The following is a 27852-nucleotide window of genomic DNA, read 5'->3' as shown; positions in this document are numbered from 1 at the left end:
AAGGAAGCTAGGGCTTAGAGGAGCTAAAGAGGTTTTTTCAGGTCGCTAGCCCAGACACAAACCCAACATGAGCTATACTACTCTAAAAAGAACCTTAATTGCTGAGGGTGATGGTACACACCTGTAATTCCAGCCACTCAGGAAGCTAATACAAGAGGATCACAAGTTCAAAGACAGCTTAGGCAACCTAGTGAGATCCCATCTCAAAAAATAAAGAGGGAGAGGATGTAGCTCAGTGGTAGAGCACCTCTTGGTTCAAATATCCAGTACCAAAAAAAGAAGGAAAAGAAAACTTCATGTAGTAATTTTAAAATACGTTCAAAAGTCTCTAACCTTTCTCCCTTCAAAAGGTGGAGCCTAGGGCTCAGGATGTAGCTTAGTGATATAGAGCCTATCTAGCATGAGAAGAGCCCTGGATTCAATCCACAATACAGGCAAAAAAAAAATGTGAGACTTATTCTCCAGAGTTCACTATGAAATTCTTTAAGGTTTTTTGTACATTTGAAAATTTCATAATAAAATGTTACCAAAAAAAAAAAACAAATAGGGGCTGGGATTGTGGCTCAGCGGTAGAGCGCTCGCCTAGCACGGGCGGGACCCGGGTTCAATTCTCAGCACCACATAAAAATAAAGGCATTGTGTTGTGTCCATCTACAAAAAAAATTCTCTCTCTCTCTCTCTCTCAAAAAAAATAATAATAATGCTGCTTTCAAGTTACCTCTGGTACTAATTTTTGCTTTTTTTCAATAAATAAATATTTATTGAGCATCTCCTATGTACCAGGTTTCCTAAGCATTGGAATACAACTTGAACCAAAGGCCCGTGCCTTCGAGGAATTGAGAGTCTAGTCTTGCATTTTTATATTCTATTTTCTGAAGTGATATTTCAGTCCTCTGATTATTTTAATCAGATTCCTTAATACTATAAGCAAGAAAATATACATGGCCAGAACCAGCATATAATATGCTTTTAACTGGCACAGATTTATAAATATTTCTTATGCAAAAATGAGATACTTGAGCCAGGCATGCCATGCAAACCTGTAAGCCCAGTGGCACAGGAGGCTGATGGAGGAGGATTGCAAGTTCAATTTCAGTTGCAAGCCTCAGCAACTTCGCAAGACCCTTAGCAACTCAGAGAGACCCTTTCTCAAAATAAAATAAAAGACTAGGGATGCAACTCAGTAGTAAATCACCTCTGTGTTCAGTCCCCAGTACAAAAAAACAAAAGATATTTGATGGCATTGCTCTTTATAATTTGGATATAGTTTGATTATTTTACTGGTACAGAGCCCCAGAACAGATGGTAGATTAAATACTAATGTTAAATTAATGATGCAGAAGTACAGAGTTTTCCCATGGATATTTGGGACTCCTGTTCCTTGACCTGAGGGAACAGAGCTGGAGGAAGGTAGAGAGAGGTTGCCAAAGTTGGAAACTGTATGGCAGCCAGACAAAGTGTAGGAGTTGACAGTATCAAGAGGCTCTTATTGACAAAATATCAGCCTCTGGGTTGAGTTGTTGATTCTCAATTATGCTAAGCCTATTCTGTGCATCCATAAATGCAATCTGTCTGAGTCAATGATAACTTTCTGCCCAGGGTACATAAGAAAAGCAAGCTCAAAAGATCCTTGGTGGACAGTAAATAAGCACAATTCATTCTAATCTGAGCTCTTTCACCTCCACTGACAGATTCATTGCACTAAGGAAATCTGAAATGACACAATAATGTTTATCTTTATTTACACATGCCAGTTACTAAAGAATTAGAAGATAAATTTTTTAGGTGAAATTGATAAATTTAAGGTTGGGTGTGGTGGTACACTCCTATAGTCCCAGGGGCTTAGGAGGCTGAGGCAGGAGGATCGAGAATTCAAAGCCAGCTTCAGCAACTGTAAGGCACTAAGCAACTCCATGAGATGCTGTCTCTAAATAAAATATAAAATAGGGCTGGGGATGTGACTCAGTGGTTGAGTGCCCCTGAGTTCAATCCCAAGCACCCCCCCCCAAAAAAAAACTGATAAATTTAAGATGATAGTTTTTAATCACTTTATTTAAAGTAAATTTTTAAAACACTTCTAATAAAACCACTCCCTCATTTTAAGTTGGATTCATTTAGCATGAGAATAAGAGAAATCTTTCTGCCATATTTTAAACACAAAATAATCTTTATATTAAGCATCAATTATGGTTTTTACTTTCTTCTTACTGAGGGCTATTTGTATCAAAAAAGTAACAATGACTAAATCAGATAAGACACATTTATTTTAGTTCACTCTTAAAATACACATGTTTTGCAGTAAAAAATCATAAAGACCTTTAAAAAAATAATTTAAAATATTACATTTACAAACATCAGACTGCAAGTACATTTTAAAAGTTGGGTCCCCTTTAACTGAACACCCATGAAAATATAGACTCTTCTATTTTTGCCAGTATTATCAAAGTTGCCCAGACATTTTATGACTAAGTCTTTAAAAATCTGTTCTACTAAAAAGGGAAATACTCCTAAATATAATCTCTAGTAAAGCTTTTAATAAATAGTTGCTATAGCTACATAGCGTGGAAATGGCATATATAATATTTAAAACGTAGGGTTTGTAGTTAGTATTTCATAAACTTAAGATTTAAAAAATAACTCTAGTAGTCAAATTTCTAGCTAGGGACATTCCAGACAAGCACGGTTTAAACCACGAGGTACTACTTGCCCTGCTTCCTCCTGTTTCCTGCTTTTCTACACTTCCAGCCTGTGAAAATGCAAACTCTTGAGGAAACCAAATAGTTTACTGGACATCAAACTATGATTCCTGAACTTAAATCCCTCTCTCCTTCTGCTACAGAGCAATTATGATACACAGGATTTATTTTAATTTCACCACCAGCCTCCCATTTCAGCAGTTGTGCACACAGAATCTACTGTTTTAGGTTCTATTAATGCCAGCTAATGATTAATTGTCACAAAGATTATGGTGGGGTGGGGCATCCCACTTCTGCCTGTTCATGCCTTTTCCTCACCCTCCCTCTACTTTCTATTGTTAGCAGAAGTGTGTGTGTGTGTGTGTGTGTGTGTGTGTGTGTGTTATGGTGCTGTTAATTGAACCCAGGAGTTCTCGCACAAGCTAGTTAAGCATTTCCTTTGTTCATTGGTTTTGTTGTTGTTCTTTGTTTGCTTGTTTATTTCTCTTTTTCTTCATGACAGCATCTTGTTAAATTGCCCAGGCTGGCCTGGAACTTGAAATCCTCCTGCCTCAGCCTCCTGAGTAGTTAGGATTACAGGTACATGCCACAGTGCCCAGCAAGCAACTGCATATTTCTCAGTAAGAAAAGTACAAACACAAATATGTTAGAAACTTAGTTGATAAGACATATTAAGTAATTTTTATAAATACTGTTTGGGACACAGTATTCTCTAGGAATCCCCCAAAATGAATGTGGTTTCCGAATGTGCTAAACAAATAGCCATCAAGAAGTAATAAGTGAATCAGCTAATGAGATAATACTGATCCTACACAAGTATATAATATGTTAGGGCCAAAGTCATTAGTCATCTAGTCTCAGAAAAACATCAAATTGTGACTCTTATTGAATGATGAGGTCTAGTCCACTGTACATTAACCGCCTGAAAATCCGGAACAAAGCACAGTTATTAAAACACAGACTTCAAAATCAAAGCCATGGGAAACAGGATGAGTTCATAAACAACATATAATAATAAGGTCTGATGGCTCTCTCAACAAAATAATAACCCTTTCCATTTCTGTAGTAAATTTTACAATGCTTTCACATCTTATTTCACTCCAAGGCATCCCTATGAGCTACAGACTATCTTTATCCCTTTTCTAGGGCCAGGAATAGAGTGAGGTGAGTCAGGCACTTACCTCAGAGGCAAAATTTGAGGGGCACCAAATAACTCAATAACCAAGAAAATAATATGTAATGTAATATTTTAAAATATCAAAATTAATATAAAGAAAATATTATGACCCCCAAAGTTAAAAGTTTAACAAAGACAGGACCAGTATTACTGACTTCTTTTGCCTCAGATTCCAAAATGGCTCCCATGGCACTGCCCTCTTCAAAGACCAAAAAAAAACTAAAGAGAAGAGTATTTATTACACATTCCAGACTGTAAGGCTCATTAAGGCATCAGGGAACAAAATACAGTGAACTTCTCTATTTCACAAAAGGAAAATCCCTGCTAAGAGTTTGAAGAACCTAACAACCAATAGCATTAAAATAACAGTATTCTTAAACAATCAAAAGGCTAATCTTGACTCACGACAAACTTCCAAGAAATGTATATAAACACAAAAGCCAATTAAATGTTAATTTATTCAGCTCACTGAGGCAATGTGTTTCTGAAACCAAAAGTTGCAAATGAATACTTACTGCTGGAAGAGTAAGTGTCCTGAAAGAACCTAAAAGAAGAACAGGAAAGAAAGGAGATTTGTCATAATCTGAATGTACTATTATAACACAAAATTCATAAAACTCTTAGATGTAGATGGGATTATAAATGCATTTGGTCAAACCAAAACAATTTTATTAATGCCCAGAATATACTAGAAATTATCATATATCCTTGTGCCAAAGATTTAAGGATCTCAATTAAAAAGACATCAGTGAATGAGCCCCCAAAACAGAAGATCTGATTCTCTTGCCATTATTATTTGTTCTCATTGCTGCTAGGCTCTCATCGCTGTCCTAAGTTAATATGCTTCTGAGGGACACTTCATAGAGCATATAGGGGAACCTGCGGTTTGGGAGTTCAAGAAGAGGGTATTTTGCTGTTGAGGGACTTTTTGCTTTGTTTCTTGCTTGTTATATGTGGTGCAGGGAATTAAACACAGTCTAATGCATGCTAAACACGCACTCTACCACTGATCTACACTCCCAGCAATGTGGGTTTTTTTAATATTTTTTTAGTTGTAGGTGGACACAATACCTTTTTTTTTTTTTTAATGTGGTGCTGAGGATCAAACCCAGTGCCTCAGACATGCCAGATGAGTGCTCTACCGCTACAGCCCTAGCCCCAGCAATGTTTATTTTTTATGTTCTCATACTCTCGTGATAAAGAAAAGGAAGACATTAGTCATGTCAAGGAGGAGCTGAAACTCACCACTGACTCACGAGTATTAGGTGGTACAGATGTTTTTGCATAGAGTTTCTAAACATAGGACTGCTACTTTAATTCATACCAATTTCTCATCATATCCATTTATTTTGAGGTAAAAATGGTTTCAAGTTAGAAATTAAAAAGTATTTATCTGAGGTTCCCAATCAGAGGTGATAATAGGACCTCCTTTCCTTGATTAATTTAAAAACTATATCTTAAAGATACCAAAATTAACAAGACAGATATGATCCCTCTCCTCCTGGAAGCCACATGGGTTTATCATGTGGGATCAGAGAGGCACTAAAATGTGGCACAGTACAGAGCAGAAGTTTAAAAATGGCTTCTGAAGTCGGATCTCACAGGTTCTATCATGAATCTGCCATAAGCCAGCCCTATCTTTGAACAAATTACCTGGTTCTCCAGCCCAGTGTTTTCATCCATAAAATGAGGATGTTGGTAATCACAACCTCACAAGGTGGTAGTGAGGTGGTAATTGATGCCTGCAAAGTGCACAGAACAGATCCTGATGCATAGGCAACAGCTGATGTATGTTAGAAAGCTTGAAGAGTTTTCCACTGGGAATGTCAGCATGCCTCTACAACAATGTTCTTCAAACTTTTATAATGAAGCACTCCATAAATAAAAATATTTAATACATATTGCCCATGTCAAACTACATGCATAAAGTTATGTACATGTGTTTTCTCAAACTATCAAATATTAGAAAACCTTAATTTCCTAGTTTTTCTCAACTTTAAAAATGAAAGTACATTTTCTACCTTAACTCTTATAAATAATCTTGTACAGATGGTCGAACACCACCACAAAAGACCACAGCCTCCGTGGAACTCAAGGAAACACAAACACATTTTCAGGAGCAGACAAGAAAGTCATCACCACCATTTGTCACCCAGCATAAATCAGTTTATCTAACTGTCACCATTGACAGTTGGTGGAGAACGCTGGACAAAACATGTTTTAGGAAAGTGAAAAATATAAATATATTCCACAATGAACAGATAGAGAGGGGGTGAGTGGGGAGCATTTAGAAGGAATGGAGGGAGAACACCTAGAGAAAAAGATGCCAGCATCTACCATTCTAAGATAGGAGAAATCAGCAAGGTGGGGAAGGACAGGAAGCATGCTCCAGGCAGAGGAGCAGCAAATCCAGAGCAGCAGAGGTCTACAGAAGCAAAGACCTGGTTGGGTCAAGCCACTGGCCAGGAGAGGGCAGCAGAGGTGAGGCTGGCTCTCTGCACAGGGTGAGCCCTTATACCAGTATCCCAAGTGACCCTGTTATCCACATCCTGATTTAGCATTTGTCCTGGATTTTTTGTTGTTGTTGTTGTTAGTAAAATGTTATTGTGTGATAGGTTTAATCTGCATATTTGAAATATTTGTATTCTTTTTGATAGGTAAAAATTGCATATATTTATGGTGTACAGATGTTTTGATACATATAATTTGTGCAATGGCTAAAAAGCTAATTAATATATGCATTACCTCACACATTTCTCATTTGTTTGTAGTAAGAAAACTTAAAATCTACTTTATTAGCAGGTTTCAAGTATATAAAATACTGTCATTAATCACCATAACCATGATGTACAATAGATCTCCTGAACTTACTCCTCCTGTCAAATGGAAATTTTGTATTCTTTGACCAACATCTCCCCAAGCTCCCAGCCCAGACTCTTATAAACATCATTTTACTCTCTGATTCTCTAAGTTCAATATTTTAGATTCCACATATAATGAGATCATGTAGTATTTGTTTTTCTGTGCCTGGCTTATTTCATTTAATATAATACCCTCAGATTTATTCATGTTGTCACAAATGACAGAATCTCCCTTTCTAAGGCTGAACTGTATTCCATTGTAAATATATACCGCATTTCCTTTATCCAGTTACCTACAGATGACAGACAGGTTGATTCAATGTAATAATCACTACAAGAAATGTTCCCATGAACAAGGGAGTGCAGATGTCTTTGACATGCTGATTTCATATCCTTTGTATATATACTCAGTTGTGCTTTGCGAATATCTCAATGGGGTAAGGGGCTCTGTTCATTAAGGTTTTATTTTTTTTTCTTCTTTGAAAAAAAAATGAAAATTTTATTAATTAGACAGTATGTGGGCATCCTGTTCCACATGGGAATGAAAAGATGCAATAGGTTCTCAAAGTATTGCACAGTCTGAAAAAAACACCAACAAAAAAAAAAGGGGAAGGGGTGGGAAAAAAAAAATCACATGATATTGGGAGCCATCTCACATTATGAATAATCTACCAAGAAACATTTAAAAAAGAAAACCCTTTGTTTCTACAGTAGCTTTGAGTTTATAGTTCTTGGAATGACTGTATTCCATTGAAGACATCTCAGTAACAGGAAGCTTCATTTTAGCAATCCCATGTGCAAATATTAATAAAAAAATATATAAAATAACGCAATTCATCTCTTGCCATCACCACCCCCCTTGGCAATCATGACATTTTTGAGAACTGTTTTGCTTGAAAGGGGGGTGTTAAGCTGTAAGTTTTGCCTGAAGCTCCATCTCTGCAGCCCGTTTGAGTGCAACATCCACTAGAAGCTGAAATCCACTAAAATCCTGGTTGAGGTCCGGTGGAGTAGGGGGAGGAGTGTTGAAAAGACCGCTCTGAGTATTTGTACTCGGTCCAGACTTACATGTGTCCTCCGGATACATGAGAGAGGTGTCTGTAAAGTTGCTGGCTGCCATTTGCTGTATATCTGTGGTTTGTCCCATACCAACCGACTGGCAGAGAGGGAAAGGCACATCTTTCAATGCAGTCACAGTGGTATGGCAGATCACTGATGGACGAGGCAAAATTGATCCCGGGGACGATGGCTTGGGAGACAGGGGCCTCCCTAGGGTTGGGTTTGGTCCAGCTGTGCAGGAATGAAACGGGCTCTCCTCTAGAGCTGGCATGAAGTTTTTGATACCTATTGCAGCCTCCATAGAGCCAGCTTCAGAAACCTTGGCCCCACGGCGGGAAATTGTGAACTGATTTGGATCTTTGCCATCCTTTCTCAGCATGTCAGGGAGGAGCCTGCGTCGGGCGTTGATGAACCAGTTACAGACCTGTAGTGTGGACAGGTGAGTTTGCTGGGACAGTAATGCTTTTTCTTGCTCTGAGGGATAGGCATTGTACCAGTGCTCATACAGCCAATCCCGCAGAATCTGAACAGACTCCTTGGGTAGGTTACCCCTTCTCCATCTCTTGCCTGAGCCAGCTGAAGAGGAAAGGTCCAGGGGTATGTCCATGCTGTCCTCATCCTCCGTCTCACTGTCAGATGCTGCAACAACACCTTTCTTGCTCTTCATTCTGTAACTCCCCTCCCAGCGGAAGGCAATGCTGGGGTCTCGAGGGGCCAGGAGCCGGGACACAGCGGGCAAGCCGTTGTCCTCCTTCACTGCAGACTCTCCAGCAACTTATAGGACGTGCTCCAGCCGTTATTGCTAAACAAGGCGCTTGGATCCCAGGCGCCTGCTCCTTGGGTGGAATTCAAGTGACACTTGGGCTTTCTCCTGCCGGGATCTTCTGGCAGCGGGGGCTCTCCCTCACCCAACTCGCTCCCCTCCCCACTCCGCTCCTTTGTTCCCGGCTCCTGCACGGCGCACATCGGCGCTGTCAGAGTCCATTAAGGTTTTATTTTTAATAGAATAAATATATTCCACAATGAATTGAAATCAAATTAGAAAACCCTAGGGTGCTGTAGCAACTAAACTTGGTAAATCCTTGGAAAAAAATACAGCCAATTTACTTAACAAATTCTGTCTTACAAAATATTTGTTAGGTTAAGTGTATGGCTGAGTGGTAGAGTGCTTGCCCAGCATACACAAGGCCCTTCCATGAGAGAAGCATGGTGCTCTGCAAGCAAAAAGACATGCCCTGTGAAAGATTTGAGGTGAAACAATTGAACATTTCAATATAGCAGGAAAAATAAAATTCTTAATAGGCACCTCATTACATTTTGGAGAGAATGTTTTCTCAATAAAAATATTATGGCCAGACAACCTGACAATGGACATAAAAATTGGTAACAAGATTCAAAGTTCAATGAACATGCTGCTATATAATTAAATAAATGGTTAAACGAGGGAGAACAGAAGTTCTTACTTATCATAAAATCTCATCTAACAAATACAGACAGAATCCTGGAATTAGAAAATTTCACAACTATCACAGAAATATTTGATCGGGCAATAATCATCAATCTAGTAAGTACAAATAAGCTGCGTAAGAATATACCCCATTTGATTCAAAAAAAAAAATAATAATAATAATAATAATAATAATCAAATGGTGACAGAATAAAAGATGAAAAGTAAAAAAATGAATTATAAGAAATAATAAACCACTGTTGTTTTAAACTAATAAATTTGGGGGTGGCTTATTTCATGAAGATAGGTAACTGGAACACTTGTGAAACAAGATTAATTAGCAACCTCTAAAGCTGGGAGGTCCTATGTGGTACCCTCTGGCCACATGTGGCTATTGAGCCATTGAAATACACAGCACTTATAAAATACACCCCATATTTTTAAGACTTAGAACAAGAGTATAAAATGCCTTATCAATAATTTCATCCATGTTGAACTGTTATTTGCAAATTATTGGGTTCAAGTATATTAATAAAATTAATTTTACTTGTTTCTTTTTACCGTTTTAAATAGAGCTACTAGAAAATTTTCAATTATTTATGTAACAGTGTCCACTTTGTGCTTTTAATGTAGCCCTTGCTGCTCAGCCACTGGCATTTCCTTCTCTTCCTCCTTCCCTGTTCCTCCCTAATCTCTCCCTTCCCTAATCTCAGGGGACATGGGAGTACTTTTCTTTCCCATTTTAGGCGGATTTATCTGTCCTTGAGTACACACTCACCATAGGAAGGAAGTAATCCAGACTTTGGGGATGGTACCAGAAGATCTCAGAAATGACTACTTCCTAAATTAACAATTACAACTCCAACAGAGACCACATGAAATGTAGCTTTTGAATGGCCTCTTTTAAAGCCCTCCTTGTTACCCTGATGGATAGAATTACAGCCTCTGAGACAGAGTCCCATGTTTCTCCTATGCTAGCAAAGCAATAAATCATTTTCCTTTTTCTCAAAACCGTGTCCTCATTATTGAATTGGCATCAGGAACAAGGCCCGAGCTTTCAGCAAGACTTACGTAGTTATAATATTTCTATTAGACACCCCTAGCCTAAAGGATATAATACTTAAATCTTTACTTAGAAGCAGAGCTGAAAGAATACAATTTTTTAATTTTGTGAATAAAATAATAATATTATTTATAGAGTTCTAAAAGCACTGCCTACATGAACTGGTTTAATCCTCACAACAATTCTATTTTACAATTGAGAGCCTTGAGCCACAGAAATGTGAAGAAACTCACTTGGGATCACACAGACTAGAGTGATGGGGCCAGGGCTCTGACAAGGCAGCCAGGCTCCTGGGTCTGAGCTATCACTGCTCTGCCCTGACTCTCAGTACAAGAAGCAGTTACACTCTCGTACATACCTTCATCTACTATCAAAATTCCACAGCCTGCATAGCCCATGTGAATGCTGCCAGCCCTCACTTCCTCGATCACAGGGGTTAAGAATCTCAGTCATCTTGAACTCCTTTCTCTCCTCAACTCTATGTTAATCAGTCATCAGAATCTGTGGATTCAGGAGCCTATGCTGCCCTTTCCAAAAGGTGGGAAAAGGGCACCGCTCTGGGAGCAGTAGACAGCAGGATCCTCAGCAGCTTGCAGGAAGAAGTCCTTCATGCCTGCAGGGGATCTGAATAGTCCAGCACAACGTCTACTAGTGTCCCACATTAGAATAAAACAGAAAAAATTAAACTGTAATGAGCTCCACCAATAAAACAGTGCCCTCCATTACTGAGAGGTACTTATTTTTCATTATTGTGGGATAAATCATCAGGGGTTGACTATTTTGTCAGCTTAGTGATTGGAGGAAACAATATGCTTCCTTTCTCCCCTGGTCTGACCGACAGTCTGCCTCCAACTGCCAGCAAATTTGCAAAGATAAGGAGGGATGGGGGGGGGGGCGGGAATTTATTTTTGTCCGAGTGACTTCAAGCAAGGAGAAAGTGGGAAAGGGATGGGAATCTACAATCCATTCAAATAAATCTCATAGGTTGATCAAGTGGAGGGCAAGCATTTTAGCAAATCAAAACAAGTTCGCCAGATTTGAAGGGCAAGAAATCCCATTTCCTATAACTTTTTTTTTTTAATGTGGTTTTTAGTTTAGTCAAACCTTGGAAGGGTTTGCTCATTAGAGAGAAGTTGACTGACTGCATGCTTAGGTCCCATGCAGACATGTGACCACATCTGTTCACAAAACCAAGAAAGGTACATGGCCAGAAAGAGAAGCTCCATCCAAGTCGGAGAAGATAATGCTAAGTGAAGTTAGCCAATCCCAAAAATAAAAATGCCGAATGTTTTCTCTGATATAAGGTGACTGACTCATAGTGGGGTAGGGAGGGGGAGCATGGAAGGAACAGATGAACTTGAGATAGGGCAGAGACGGGTGGGAGGGGAAGAGAGGGGGCAGGGGATTAGCAATGATTGTGGAATGTGATGGACATCATCATCCAAAGTACATGTATGAAGACATGAATTGGTGTGAACATACTTTACATACAAACAGAGATATGAAAAATTGTGCTCTAGACGTGTAATAAGAATTGTAATGCATTCCGTTGTCATGTATTTAAAAAATAAAATCAATTAAAAAAAGAGAGAGAGAGAGAGAAGCTCCATCCAAAAACTAGAGTGTCTCACCCACCTCTCATTCTTGCTGGATCCCAGGAGTAGCTCAGACAATGCAAAGAGAAATCGGACTGATGGAATAGTTACTGGTTTCCTGTATTCTTATTTAAAGGTCAACTTTAAATAATAATTTTTTTTAACTTTCTGTCTTCCCTTTAAATTTACAAACACAGCTTGGAATTTCCTAGGTGTTTATTGAGTCCGAATTAATATCTGAAAGTCCTAACATTTTAGCAATAATTTATGCCACCAAAACATAAAAACTAGGAGTACTGGGGGTTGGGGCAGTGTTAGGTAAGGAATAATAATCTCTTTCTCTGCTGTTGCTAGGTTGAGAATTAAATGAATAGTACTTGCAAACTGTTGTGAATATTTTTTCCCTTTTGGCAAGGCTCCACTGAGACATGGGAACTAGTCACCATCTCTTAAAAGGGGGCAGGGAAGTCTTTGAAATCACTAACCAAAGATACAATTTACTTACAGTTCTTCTTAGTGTTATTCTGGATAACTCTGTAAAACTGACTATTTTTGTGTATGACCAGAGATAGTCAATCTGAAAACCCTCTCAGATGGTTTCTCCTTCCCCACGTCACCTAAGCAACTCAAAAGAGACCTTGTTTTAAGACTTCACGCTTGGCACAGCCTGAGAACCGGCCATTTGATTTACAAATAGAGTCAAAGCTATTTTTAAGTTGTATAATAAGCATACACAAAAACTAACCTTCCCTTAACTTTTTAAACACACTCTATAATACCATATGTTGCCTCTTCTGACATCTGTCCTGAAGAATCATTGAAGGCAGAGTGTGTAATTGGAAATCCATCTAGGTCCAGAAATACTCTACCAAAAAAAAATGGATTTTCCACTATATATAGTCTCACTTAGTGTTTACCTCTTAATTCTCATTGGTTCCTCTTGCTTTTTAGTCATAAGCAGTAACAAATTTTTTCTTAGTTGAAATTTTTGACCCCTTTATCAACATATTAAATTTTATCTCACTAGACAGCATATTCTTTGATCTACAAATGGATAGAATGAGAAGGAAGGATTTCCACCTCAAATCTGTGGAAGACAAATCTTAAAATACAATGTTTCTACTTTATAGTTTATTGTCCCTTAGAGGTTAAATAATCATCCAGTGAATTGAATTTATATAGAAATTACAAGTCATCAAAACAGAACAAAATCTCCTATGGTCTCTTAGATCCTCCTTTTGGTGTTTGTTTCTTTGATTGTTCTCGCCTGCCTCCCCTTGCTTACAAATACCTCAATAAATAAGAGTTTCATACATAATGTTTTATTCCATTTAGACAGTTCAGTGAAATCAGATCAAACAAAAAAAACCACTTGGGGCTGGGGATGTGGCTTGGGCAGTAGCACGCTCGCCTGGCATGCGTGCAGCCCGGGTTCGATCCTCAGCACCACATACAAACAAAGATGTTGTGTCCGCCAAAAACTAAAAAAAAAAAAAAAACACTAAACATAAACAAAATACACAGTATATATTAAATGTTAGGTTAGTTACAAATGAAAAACTAAGAGGCAAATGTCTTGGCTGCTAAATGGCAAGGTTGGCAAGCTATATCCTACAGAGTAAATATGGCCCACAACTATTTTTTTATATAGTCCATGAACTAGACCTGGTTTTTTCATTTTTAAACAGATGGGGAAAAATCAAAAGAAGAATAATATTTCATGATAATTGAAAATTATACACACTCCCAATTTCAGCATCCATAAGTAAAGTTCTGTTGGTACACAGCCACACTCACTTGTTCATGAAGAGTCTATAGCTGCTTTCAAGCTAAAAGGCAGCACTAAGTAGCTGCAATAAAGACCAAGAGGTTGTAGCACAACCTACAGTATTTACCCTTTACAGAAAAAGGTTGTTACCCGATGTGGTATGGTGCACTTTTTAGAGACACCACCTCCTTTCTCAAGGAATAAGATCGAAGGCCTAACATCAGCCATGAACAGAGAGCCATGGACTCGTGCCACAAGCTTGTGCTCCCTCCAAAGGGAAGCATTAGTATTAATATCCAATACTAAGAAATGCCAACTAACTGACATTCACTGTTTACTACATGCCAGGCACTGTAATAAACATTCTAAGCAATGCACTAAAAAAAGAAAAAGGAAATGAGTCGAATTAATTTTAATTACATATTGTATTTAACCCAATATGTCTGAAATATTATCATCAAACATAATCGATACAAAAAATTGTGAGTATTGTTAAAATTTTGTTACCGAGTATTCAAAACCCAATTTGTTTTATATTCATAGCTCATCTCAATTCATATAAGCCACAGTTCAAGTACTTAAAAACCACCTAACTAGTGTCTACCATATTGGATGGTTCAGCTTTAAAGCATTATCAAATTTAAAGCACAACAAATCTGTGAGGTAGGCACTATGATTATCAGGTGATGTAAGGATTAATTTTCAGTGTAGTTCTAGAACTTTCATTCTGACACATGTGCCTTCCAAACATACTATTGTGCTCCCTCCAAAGGAGGGAGCTATTCCTTCCAAAGTAGTCCAAACATATTCCCATCTTCCCTCCATAGTTTTATTACACTCTCACATAAGTATTTGAATAAATCCCATCTTTTATCTTTTCTCTTGCCCATATTATTAACTCAAACTCAGCCACATAGATAACCATGCCTCTCCAACCCAACAGAATCATCTGCAACATTCACTCCATACTCTCCCCTCCCACTAGCACACACAGTGAATTCATCTAACTTTCAATCCAGTAAACCCAACTTGACTTTGAAACTGTCCACAAAGCACACCAACCAGCCTTTACCATCAACTACAGTTGGCACATGAAATGACGCCTACTCTGCTTCCCTGGGAAGAGCACAGAGACAAGAATTATGTGTGGTCACAAATTATGTCACCTAGCATCGTGCCATGTACAATTTGGTGCGTAATAATGTTTAAAATGCTAAAGTAATAAATGGCCTATCTTTATGTGCCTGAGGAGACATCATACATATTTTAGCAAAATTTAGGTTTTTAATACAAAATCATTTCTGCCAGTTACATCCTCATAAATGTAAATTCCTTACATTGCCCCACCAAATGGAAGCTTCCGGGTGGTCTTAAAAAAAAAAAAAATCCCCATTTATTTCCAACCTCTTTACCACTCTGGTTTTTAGATTTTAATTCATGAATCATTTCTTCAGAAGTAAAGTCCCACAGAGCTACATACTGCTATTCCCCCCACTAAATCTTCTTTGACCAACTTCACCATGAGCCTGGCAAGGGATAACAAGTCAATTCAGACTTTTCCTGAGGGAAGTAAAGAGTAAAAGAGATAAATCAAGGCCAGGATCCACTAAAATCCTCCTCCTCAAATTTTGTTACTATACCTTTGGTATGATGGTCAGCTTAGCGCAGACCAAGAAATAGTTATAATGCCACTCCATACACTGACAACATAACAGTAATAAAATAACTCTACCCATCCTTTCACTCTTCAGGTGAGGCACACCATCAGCACAAACAACCCTTTCCTTTTTATTCTCCCCACGCTGCCCTCTAGACACTAACACAAGTCCAAATTGCATTCCAATTTCTCACAGTCCAGCAGTTTAGGGCACTACCAGAGAATTTTTCCAATTCTTTGTTTCTTTTTCTGGTGTGCCACTTCATTTATCCCTACTTCCTACAGAGAGGAATTTCTGTACGGGCAGGATCTGTATAATTCAGAGACAGGTAGATAACTGTAGCAAAGTTTTCCTAAAACTGCATTTCAATTTTATTTTTTCATCTTAATTATATGTCAAAATGTTTCTTTCCTTACATATTCTCTATTTCTTTCTCTCATCAAATGAAAAGTACAACTTTAAAGATAATCCAATCCCCTGTGCCCCTGATCCTGATCCTGATTCCACCTCTCCTGACCCATGAATTATCCATCCCCACCTTTGGTCACATTTATCTCGCTAGTATTCTTTTTAAAAGACTATCTGCCTCTGTCCTTTCAACCTCCAAACTTCTAGAAAGAAACCACTTTCTGATTTATTTTCTTACCTTCTGTTCATTCCTAAAAACTTGTCTTTGCTCCCAACATGCAACTTAGAGCCATTCGTGTATAGGTCACAGATGTCCTTTCCTCTGCCCTTACCTTTTCGTCTCTCTCTGGTTTTAGGGACTCCTTGGTGCTGTCAAAGCTTCCTTCTCAGAAGTTTCTCCTCCCTTAGATTCTGAGACACCTCACCCCCTTCAATCTACTCTTCTCTGACAGCTATTGGCTTATTTTCCTCCTCCAAAGCTTCTGCCCTCAGTCTTTCTCTTCCATTCATGTGTTCCAAATATTGTCTGTCTCTGTGGAAACAATGCCTTAAATTCTCTCCCCCACTACAATTTCAAAACTGTCGGCTGAGCATCTCCACCTGAATGCATCATCAAACTCACACCCAGAGCAGAACGAAATGTCTCTTCAGAAAACACATAGAAACCCCTACCACCTCCATGACACAACTCCCAGCCATCAGCTCTTTCCTCTGGCACACCCTTCCCTTCTCTAGTCTGTGAATAACCATGGGACATGTATGAATGGGCATCTTTATCCATCTGGAAGTAAACGGTAACTACCATGCACAGAGTCAGACACAAGAAGCACTATTTGCAAACCACACTGAATTTTTTATACAAACAAAAAATGAAAATTTCTCCAGTCTTCTGCATTTTATGTGTATGTTACTAGCATTTATCCAATCCCTCAAGTCAGAAATCTTTTTTTAAGTTACTTTAACTGATATACAAAAACATTAAAAGTGTTCCTATTCATGGAGAACCATGTGATGTATACATAATGTAATTTTTAAATCAAGTTAAACATATCCCCTCAAACATTTATCATTTCCTTATGGCAAAAATTTTCAAAATCCTTTCTTCTAGCTTTTTGACATGCAGTATATTATTGTTATCTATAGTCACCCTACAATGCAATAGCACACCAGAATGCCTTACATGCAACTGTAACTTAGTACCAATTGATAAGCCTCACTGTGCTATTTAAATATTGTATATTATTCTTCCGGAATCTCCAGTGAAATCCTTCCTTTTGTCCCACAATCCATTCATTCATGCTTCACACACAAGAAATAATCCATAAATAATAAATTAATGAAGGGCATGTATTATAAAGTATTATAAAGCCATCTTAACTGAACATAAGGGATCAACAGTAACCCAGCCCAAAGTTTTACAGGATCTGATTTCTATTTCCACCACAACTCTTCAGTGAGTCACAAAGACAGTGACTCATTGAGTGTTAGAAAAAGAGCAGCACATGTTTAACTTAAGTTTTAAAGAATTAATGTGTTTACTTTCAACTTTACCCAATCATTAATTCACAATCAAGCCCCAAGGCACATTTCTCTGTTGCTGAAAATTGACACCAGTGGATTGGGGGCTGCTCCAAGGGCAAACACAGAAGTCCAGGAGGGGCCCTCTCAGCTGCCATGAGTCATTTCAGGCTTGCAAGGGCATGCCACTCACTCCCAGGATTTCCAGTATTTGGTCAAGTACAATTTATGAGACACTAAAGATAGTTGGTCTCATTTTATTATGGCTAAGAATCACCTGTTGTGATGGCTGAACCTAAAACTTACATTTCTATACCTTACCCATTTCTTGAGAGTGGCCATTAATCTGCATCTTTAGAAAGTACAATTCATACTTTGAGAAACATGGCTATAGAATTTAATGTTTTAAAGATCTATGATGCTCCCAACCTAGTCTCCACCCCTTATGCAGAAGCAGTAGTCCATAAAAGCAGCCCTACCTTGAAGTGAAACAAGACACTTGCACAAATATGCAAGTAATCATTTTCAAACTCCAAGCTTTATTTTCTTCCACATCAGAATAATTAACATTTGCAAATATATTATAGGCCTTACCCAGAGTTCTCCATATATTAGGAAAGTTTCTTGAAGGATAATGGAAATAGCAGTGGACTGAAATTTTGGAGACCTACAATATGTTTCCAGCTTTGCCACCAATAAGTGATTTAACTTTGACTAAGTCCTCAAACACCATACCTCTCCTCCGTCTCCTCCTCCATAAATAAGATGTTTAAGTTGGCTTATCTTTGAGATCCCTTCCACTCCAAAACTCTATAAAGCTCTTGATAAACTAAAAGGAGAGCTGGTATTTTACCTTGAAGTTTTTCAGATCCAAATCAGATTTCATTAGTTCCCAGTCTAAACTGTAAGCAAATGTGAGAATGATTTTAGAGAAAGATGACTATATAGCATTCCATCAATATCCCAAAATAAAGCAAACCAAAAATCTTTCACTCTTCTCCAGGTAATAGAAAACCTTCTGGTCTCTAGACCTCAAACTAACTTCAGGCTTCACTATTTACTAACCTGGTTAACTCGGGAAAATAAACTGTTCTCTCTCAGGTTTCCTCATCTCCAAAATGAAAATAATAGTGCCTACTTCAAAAGGTTATAGAAATTAAATACTTCACATAAAGTCCCTGGCACTGTGGGAAAACACAATATTTAATGTGCTAAATACCTTCCCATTCTTTCCTAGTGATGCGTCTTTATATAGAGTTCTCAGTTTGAGATCATCCCAATAGGTGATTAATAAAATTGCCTTTGACATGAATTGTTGCTATTTTCTTATAATAACAGTAGCTACCAATTTCTTAAACAATTCCTATGTGTTCAGTACTTTAAATGTTACCTCATTTAATCCTCACACTAAGCATAACATTGTATGAGGCAGAAACCACTATTTTTCAGATCATAAAACTGAAACCATAACTGCCCACAATCACACAACCATTAAGTAAAAAGACCAGCACCTGCATCCAGGTAGCCTGACTCCAAAGCCCAAGCACATCTGTTACACTATGGTCCTTTATCCTCAGGATCCACCTACCTGTTAATATATATCCCACACAATACCAAAGATATGTGAATGAAGAGCCTACACCCTTTAAAAATAATTCTCACATAACTACAGGTTCAGACAGAGTTCCACTGGCAAAGCTGCCTGTGAAAACCTGCCCTGGGAGATCTGCCCACACACTACACTAATTAATCTACTTTCATAAAAACCATGGGACTGATTTTGAGCTGTGCAGCATGAAATGTATGTTCAGTAGCATTGTTTTTACCAGAAAGCCATTCTAAATGAACCAGATGGGTTTTTTTTTTTTAAGTTCTTCAGCTAATATCTCAAATTTTAAAATTTTCTCACCCTTACCAGAACATGATAAAAAAATAAAATACCCCATAGTCAAAGAAAGAAAGATAATAAAAGACAAAATAGATTTTAAATTCTGAAAAAATAGGAAGTGAAGATGCTCCATTAAGTCTCCAAAGTTTAAGGCAAAAACTAAAAGCAAGTTATCAGAGGATATAGACATAGAGAGTACCTCATCCCAATACCTTAATGGAAAGTGGTACTGGCAACATTAAATAGGAGTAGGTCTGGCAACATTAAAATCTAACGGTGCCTCCAGCCAAAAGGCACTCACCAGGGGAGGCCCATGCAGAGTCCCCCCATTTTCAGCTAGCATTTTAGTTCAGTTTTTTTATTTAAATCAAATTTCCAAAACTAGTGAAAATTAATTCATTAATGGAGAGAAAGACTATGTTCTTTCTTATTTGAAGTAAATCTTGCTCCAGAAAACTAGTGAAAGTGTATAAATGAAATTTTCATATTATAGAAAGAGAAGGGAAATAAAATGGAGATTATTTCAATGACATCAGAATAATTCAATGCTTTCATATGCCTTAAGAGTTCTCATTTACAACTGGTGAATCCCAATGTTCTAAACTTTTTTTCCTAATTTGGCATGGAACTCCAGGGCAATTCTGCAGGGAGAAAGAGATAAAAAAAAAAAAAAACAGACTAAGGAAGAGAAAAGGGGCCAGACTCACTCTCCACCCAATATTATAGACTGATTCCAAGCCAAGGGCTGCTCCATCTTCACTCCTCTGGTATTTATTACCTGCTGAACTTTTCCAAATGCTTTATCAATTATGTTTATTACTAAAATAGCTCTATAGTTGATTTAACTGAGAGGTGATGGTGATGATGCTACTGATGATGATAGTGGTGGCAGTGACATAAGATTGATACAAGTACTCTTGAGAATCTAAATCTTTAAAGAGACATTGGGGGCTGGGGTTGTGGCTCAGTGGTAGAGTACTTGTCGATCACGCGTGAGGCACTGAGTTTGATCCTCAGCACCACATAAATAAATAAATAAAGTTATTATTATTATTTTTTAAAAAAAGCCTAGCACACACCTATAATCCCAGCAGCTCAGGAGGCTAAAACAGGAGGATCACAAGTTCAAAGCCAGCCTCAGCAATTTAGTGAGGCCCTAAGAAACTCAGCAAGACTCTGTCTCTAAATAACATATAAAAAAAGAGCTGGGGATGTGATTCAGTGGTTAAGCACCCTGGGTTCAATTTCTAGTACCAAAAAAAAAAAAAAAAGACATTAATACACCTTTACAGAATTCCATAAAGTTTAGTAGAAACATTTTTTTCTTTAGGGCTACTTTTCACACAAAAAAAAAAAAAATTAGAAGAAAGGAAGAAAAACATAACCAGTCACCACTCCCCAATAAATGTAGGAGTAATCTATTTTTTAAAATGAATAATTGTAATGCAATCAATACTGTTGGCCTCAAGCATGGAAATGTAAATAAAATTTCCCCTATGTCTATCCATCAAATAATGAACTCTCCCCTGAAGAAAAGCCATATTTTTCTGCCTTTATTAAAGTACATTCAGCAATCTGAATCCATTAGTTATTACTATTTCTAATACAAATTAAACCCAAAATATATTTTGCTAATGGAAAAAAAAAACCCACCCCAGGGATTTCTAAAACTGTCCAGGACCATTGGAATTGAGGCACTCAAAATCAGTCCCTCTCCTTAACTCTGCTAAAAGATAAATCTCCATTAAAACCAGTCTTTGCTTGGAGGCCTGCAGAGAAAACTGATGAAGCAATCAGATCTGAAATGCATTTGTTTGTGTTTACAGTAATGGGGGGAAATTACAAAACATGAATTTTATGAAGATCCAGACCCAGAAGACTTAAAAGTCCTCATTTATCTACAAATTGTTACATAAACAAAGGATGTAAGAAGTTAGATAAAGTAAAGGATGTTAAGGACAAGGAGGGAGAAATGACTTGATCCTTAAGTGCTAACATTTACAGGAAGCACCTGTTCTGAGAACAATACTCACAGCTCTGATAAAAGAATAACACTCTCATTTGAAAGAGAGAGAATGCTCCTAGCAAGGAGAGTTTCAATGAAACTCTATGTTGACAGAGTCAAAAACTGCCCAAGAAAGAAGTAGCATTTTCCTTCTTTCCTTTTCAGAGATCCATTCTCTTCCTTGGACAGGGTTTTCCGGACCTAGTCTTGAGCACTTGTCCTTCCCAGGAATACATGAGGAACACTTCTCCCAAAAGAAAAAAAAATCTAAGAATAAAGTTTAAAACCAAGCCACAGTATCATGTACTCCCAGTGCAGGTACTGTTTGTTGTAAAAGAAAGACTGATAAGGCCGGAGTTATAGCTCAGTAGTAGAGCACTTGCCAGCACGTGTGAGGCACTGGATTCGATCCTCAGCGCCACACATAAGTAATAAATAAATAAAGGCATTATGGCCAACTGCAACTAGAAATTTTTTTTTAAAGAGAGACTGATAAAGGACACTGCAGAAAAGATAACAGAGAGAGAAATTCTAGAATAAGCGTATGCAAGCAAAGACCAAAGTCCAAGCAAAGACCAAACATTTCTTAAAATCATCTGTTATTTTGTACCTCTGCACTGCAGTAAAACTGCCCAAATTATAATTTTTTAATGAATAAATAGCAAACATGGAACTATCTTCAGTATCACCCCTGTGATTTAATACTTCAATATTTTCTTTAGCCCTAGTATAAGACCAGGTTTCATTCATTTTCAGAAACAACAGTTCAGTAATCAAAAATGAGATCTGCCTCCAGTGAAGAAGGAAATGATGCTTTCTGCATCTTCTTCTTCAGTATTATTTCTAATAATATTAGCAGTTGTTCTGTATTGAGTACATAATAGGTATATTACATACTGATTTCAATTTCATAACTGCCTGGGGAAGTTGGCTTCATTATCTCCATTTTACAGATAAGCAAATGGATGCTCAGAGCAGTTAAATAAATTGCCCAGGATCAAAAAACTAGTATCAGAACAGTTCTAGAACTCAAACTCAGATGTTAAGACCTAACCTACACTTCCTCTCCAGAAAAACAAAGCCTACCACCTCTCTGAAATGCTCCTCTAAGTAACAAAGTGACCTGCCCCCCAACACACACACACTCCTCTCCTTGATTCTTAGACCAAATTTACCCACCCAGTGGGTCACCTTTCACTGGAGAAGAGATCCACAGATGTAGATAAACTTTTATCTCATTTGATGATAGTGCTAATTTCTCTATGCTGGTAGAGGATAAACGTTTATATAAAGAACTATTGTAGCTGGGTACAGTGGCGCACCCCGAAAATCCCAGTGACTCGGGAGGTTGAGGCAGGACAATCCTCAGCAACTTAGCAGGCCCTAAACAACGTGGCAAGACTGTATCTCAAAATAAAACACAAAAAGGCCTAGGGATTTGGCTCAGTGTTTAAGCACCCCTGAAATCAATCCCTGGAAAGGAAGAAAGGAAGAAAGGAAGGAAGGAAGGAAAGGAGGGAGGGAGGGAGGGAGGGAGGGAGGGAGAGGAAAAGAAAAAGAAAGAAAGAAAGAAAGAAAGAAAGAAAGAAAGAAAGAAAGAAAGAAAGAACTGTAGAATCCCATCCATTCTTCACTATGTTCCCTTAAATGACTTTTTAAAGATAGTTCTTAACTTTATAGGAATTTAGTTAGTTGTGTTTATATTTGGGTGGCAGAATCATGGGTGATTTAGGTTTCTTTCTTTTACTTCCAGTATTAATCAAGTTGTAAGTACCAAGAATGTATTGCTCTTGCAACTAAGGAAAAAATACAGTAAGTGTACATTTTAAGTATTTAAGTATTAACCCCCTAAAATTATTTTTCCCTTATACTTATTATTTCCCTTTTTCTTAAAAAAGAAAACATTCACTGAGCCAATATGATCATGGGCCCCAGCCTCCTTTGCTGACTGAAAATGGACAGTGGTAGCATGACCCATTTCTAGGCCTACTCCAGAAAATCCTCTTATATGAGAGACTCTGTGCTCTTCCCCTACAAATTGGGGAGCCATGTTTTGATGATGATTGAGCTAAATATGGAAGGAACCTGGGTGTCTGAATCCCACTAGGAAGAGCATTCAGGAATGCCATTTTGGACTTTACATAAATAAAAATTAAATGTGTGTTATGGGGGTGCTGGGGTTGTGGCTCAGTGGTAGAGCACTTGCCTAGCATGTTTGAGGCACTGGGTTCGATTCTCAGCACCACATATAAATAAATGAATAAAATAAAAAGGTCCATTAACATCTAAAAAAATTTTAAAAATAAAAGATTGAGAGGGGTGCTAACAATTAAAAAAAATGTGTTATGAAAGTCACTGTGAATTTGAGTTCCTCTGTTACACTACCTACTCCATGGCTTTATTAACATATTCCAATTTTTACTGCAGAAGGGTAAGAATCCACGCACCTTTTTCAAAGATTCCTTCTGCTTCCAGAACAGAGACAGTTAGGTTTGACATGGTCTTGAACACCTCCGCCTTGACAGTGACCTGTGAGGGGCTATGTTCCAGAAGCTCCACCCCAACAGTTATATTTCCTCCAGGCCTGATGATCCCTGGGGCTGTCACCAGAAAACAGGGCCTAAAGAGTTCCCAACAAGGGAAAAGACAAGTTTTTATCCTCACATCTTCATTCTTTTGTGACCCTACAATATCATAAAGAGTGAGACAGACTCTCCATACTGTCCTTATTGCAGTTTTACAATTAACGTTGCCCCACTGCTCCATTTAGCAATGCAGTTAAATCCTATGAAACAACAGTAATTCCCAAAACACTATTATAATGCAGTAATCCATGCATTACTATTAAAGGAAGGCTTGTTATTATTTCCATTTTATAAACCACAAAGAGCACAAGAGGAACTGAGATGTGAAAGGCTTACACTGGAGCATGCAGAACTTATAGGCAAGGTAGAAGCCTCCAAGTTTCTACTTTACAGATTAACTTCATCCCAGTGTGATTGCTTTTCTTGGCTTAAAAAAAAAAAAAATGACTAGGATTTTGCCCGTTTCTTATTCAAACCTTTATACTTGGGCATACAGCCAAGGGAAAAAAAAAAAAAAAAAAACATTGACTGAAATATACCATCTGAAAATAAACTACCAGTGGTGAAATTTCCGGGTAAAACAGAGGAAAAAAAAAAAAAAACACCTCACTAAGGTAGTTCATTATCTGCTAATTTGCTAAATCTACAGTTTAGGGATCAACTACGAAAATCTTTAGGAATGGGGCACTATTATCTTAAAGTTCTGATCTTTCTTTTTTTTTTTTTTTTAATTTTTTATTGTTGGCTGTTCAAAACATTACATAATTCTTGATATATCATATTTCACAATTTGATTCAAGTGGGTTATGAGCTCCCATTTTTACCCCATATACAGATTGCAGAATCACATCAGTTACACATCCATTGATTTACATATTGCCATACTAGTGTCTGTTGTATTCTGCTGCCTTTCCTATCCTCTACTATCCCCCCTCCCCTCCCCAGTTCTGATCTTTCTTATGAACACATACTTCAGGTACTTGAGCCCCACTTTGACAATGCCAAAGTTGAGACATCTTGTTTAGGAAAAAAATAATTATCCTGTCTTTGAGAGAAGGCAGCACATTAGTTGGAAGCAAAAGACTGAGAAGCAAAAGGCAGAGGCAACATGGGCTAAAAATAAAATTATTTTCTTTATAAAGTTGCTATAGCCATAAAGACGATTAAACATTATGGGTGGAGAACGCAATTGTCCCAGGAAGAGCCACCCTGCAGCGATAGGATCAAACATCCAGGCCAAGGTCGGGCTGGGGACTGCCACCGCGCAGCCGCTGCCACTTCCCGAAGCCCCGGCCCAGGCCCATCCGCGCCGCGCACCCTCCCCGCGCGCCCGCGCTCCTACCCGGGGCCCGCAGCCAGCGCGGCCGTGCACACGCAGAGAAGGTGGGCAGCGGTCAGGAGCGGCGGGCCTGGCATCTTGGCAGCGTCTGCTCGTGAGAAGGTCGGCTCCTGGGCAAATTCGCAGGCACTGCGGGGTGTGGCTTGTCACCTCCTCTCGAATTTTATCTCCTGACTCGAGTTTAGCAATCTGAAATGGGAGCGCCTAAAAGCGGAGTGAGAGATCTAAATTGAGACGGGACTAGGTGGCTCCACCCTTCCCACCCGCATTACAATGGCGCTTCTCTCAGCTTTGGCAAACTTCTCCAATCCAGGGGGTTAGAAAGCGGTCTCTAAATGCGGTCAGCCCAACCTGACCCCGCCATCCCTGCTCCCCGAGTAGACCTGAGGGCGCCCACTTCCCCGGCCCACCGGGTTCCTAGGGCTGTTTACACTAGCGCTCTACCAACGGTGCCCGGAGTGAATAAACAAGCCCATCCTTGTGAGGAGAAATTCATAGCAACTATGTGAAGTGGAAAAAAATCAATCATTGTCCTCCAGACTATGAGTCAGAATTTTAGAGAAATGCAGACGCGGGCGCCGGCGCCGGTATGCACGCCAAATGGGTACATTTGGAGGGTAGCTGTTTGATGTATAGGACTGGGAACAGAGAAAAATATTTTCTCCCTAAAACAAAAACTGAAGTATATTGCTTTCCTCGCCCAGAACGCGTTATGGTTTCTCCACTTTAAAGGAGGAGGGCGCAGTGTTGCTCAGTGGTAGAGCACTTGCCTAGCATGCGCGCGGCCCTGGGTGCCATGGGGGTTAAGGGGAGTGGTCCCCTGCCTCGTGCAACTCTGAGAAACAATTATCTGGGAAGAAGCTTTTATACTTACAACTCTCACTAAACATTTACTTCAGAAAGTATTCATAAGAACTGTAAAGCCTAGGGTAATTTGTCTAAACACAATTAGGGCCTGTTGGAATAAAGGCCAGTGGCCAGTGGTGGCGGTACTCAACAGTTATTGATCCCCATCTCTTCTCCTGGCTTGTCTGTAGTTCCTCCCCAGCCACCCTCTTTGGCACTGCCACCATCTTCAGATGACTCAGGTTTCACCATGACTACACCATAAAAGCAAGGAACTGCCAGAAACTGTTGGAAAACAGCACATTCAGTCCCTCACAACTTAAACTTTCTAATTCATGGAAAAGTTTTAGATGGTGACATTTTAATATGGGGCAAAATGCAAACGGAAAAGAGGTCAGCAAAAGAATGTCTCATGGCACAGTTATGTGCTAAATAAAGGAGAAAGTAGCACCTAGACCAACTGTGGTTTTTGGAGTCCAGGAACTTGCTTTCCTCCCTTTCCTGTTCCACCCTTTCTCACCCAGCTGAACAGCCTGCAAGCATCCCTCATTCCTCTCCCAGGGCAGCCTATCTTTAGTGACTGACCTCCTGTGCATGCGGGACTTGGGTATGGCCAGAAGTGTCAGAAGCTGCCTGTTCCTGACATAGCTGTTACTGTAGGGCTGGCCTCACCTATGCTGTTCAGAGAGGAAGATCAAGTTCAAGTGTGGGCAAAGTGCCGTGGTCTAAATAGTGCTTCTCACTCTCTGATGTGTATGAGAATCACATTAAAATGCAGATGTTGATTCAGCGGTACAGGATGTGGACAGAGATTCCTGCTTCACATTAGCAGACAGTGGATCATGGAGATTCTACACATAGGGACAATTTGGGGGCACTCAGATGAGCAAATGAAGTTGAGATCATTAAGATAATTCTCAAGCTTCCCCCCACACACTTTTTGTGGTGCTGGGGATTGAACCCAGGGCCTTGTGCGTATAAGGCCAGCACTCTTATCAACTGAGATATATCCCCAGCCCCTCAAGCTTTCAATTCAGAACAGTAGACAGTAAATTCAGGCAAGCAAATATAAGCAGGACTCCAAAAGACTAGTTGATAATGTTGCATTACAAGAGGACCTACAGAAAGATTCAGAACCACCTACTTATTTTATGAAATTAAATCTGTGTAGATTTTGAACTGATGCACCTTCCCAGTTTATGCCTTCCTTCTCACAATGCACATTTTTTAAAATTTTTCTTTAGTTATAGATAGACACAATACTATTTTATTTACTTATTTTTATGTGGTACTGAGAATCAAACCCAGTGTCTCACACATGCCAAGCAAACGCTCCACCACTGAGCTACAACCCCAACCCCCCCACAATGCACATTTGTTGAAAGTTTTAAACTTACAAAAATTTAGATGTTTGGGTTCGCATAAAGATGATGCTATTTCAAACTTGGTACAGAATAGCTACACAATTTAAAAAAAGGTTAATTAAAAATGTTCATCTCAGAATTTTGGTTTTCTTAATTAATTAAAAAAAAAACTTAAAATGGCCTGAACATCTAACAATAAGAGATTGGGTTAAATAAATGACTATATATCCATGTCATACTATACTCTGAAGTAATTAAAAATCATGGTGTTGAATTACAAATATTTATGATATATTATTGGGTGGGAAAAGTCTGTTGTTTTTTTTTTGTTTGTTTGTTTTTTAAAGAGAGAGAGAAAAAAATTTTTAATATTTATATTTTAGTTTTCAGTGGACACAACATCTTTTTTTTTTTTTTTAATGTGGTGCTGAGGATCGAACCCAGCGCCCCCAGGCAAACGCGCTACCACTTGAGCCACATCCCCAGCCCTGGAAAAGTCTGTTTAATAAAATAGAATTTAAGTGGGATTTCATTTTCATAAAAATAAAGTGTACATTCTCATTATAGTTATACAT

General features: G+C 38.5%; 2 protein-coding genes across 16 annotated transcripts in view; both read right to left on the bottom strand.

The window, feature by feature from the left end:
• Positions 1-27852, bottom strand: part of Cd109 (CD109 molecule) — a 228338-nt gene that overhangs the window by 163888 nt on the left and 36598 nt on the right. For 12 of the 15 annotated variants that reach the window (XM_058578868.1, XM_058578867.1, XM_058578876.1 and 9 more), the window contains 3 exons: positions 25071-25271; positions 23591-23763; positions 4389-4417 (listed from right to left, as the gene is read on the bottom strand). In XM_058578868.1, coding sequence (XP_058434851.1) covers positions 4389-4417; positions 23591-23763; positions 25071-25144 — 276 coding nt within the window. In that variant the 5' untranslated portion in view covers positions 25145-25271. Of the gene's footprint in view, positions 1-4388; positions 4418-23590; positions 23764-25070; positions 25272-25450; positions 25577-27852 lie in introns of those variants that run through there. The other 3 variants (XM_058578877.1, XM_058578878.1, XM_058578879.1) reach the window with 3 other exon arrangements.
• Positions 6212-9263, bottom strand: LOC124091804 (homeobox protein TGIF1-like). The gene has a single exon (XM_046443037.2). The coding sequence runs from the start codon at positions 8458-8460 to the stop codon at positions 7642-7644; it is 819 nt and encodes a 272-aa protein (XP_046298993.1). The 5' UTR covers positions 8461-9263; the 3' UTR covers positions 6212-7641.

The sequence above is a fragment of the Marmota monax genome, unplaced genomic scaffold, assembly GCF_021218885.2.
Source record: "Marmota monax isolate L192 unplaced genomic scaffold, Marmota_monax_Labrador192_F-V1.1 WCK01_AAM20220418_F8-fsc00091, whole genome shotgun sequence".
NCBI classification, from domain to species: domain Eukaryota; kingdom Metazoa; phylum Chordata; class Mammalia; order Rodentia; family Sciuridae; genus Marmota; species Marmota monax.
The sequence above is the reverse complement of the archived record's forward strand: the minus strand, read 5'-3'. Positions and strand labels throughout refer to the sequence as shown.

What these genes read in the sequence shown, in the direction of transcription:
- LOC124091804 (XM_046443037.2), bottom strand. Translation starts at nt 8,460, where the DNA reads ATGAAGAGCAAGAAAGGTGTTGTTGCAGCATCTGACAGTGAGACGGAG.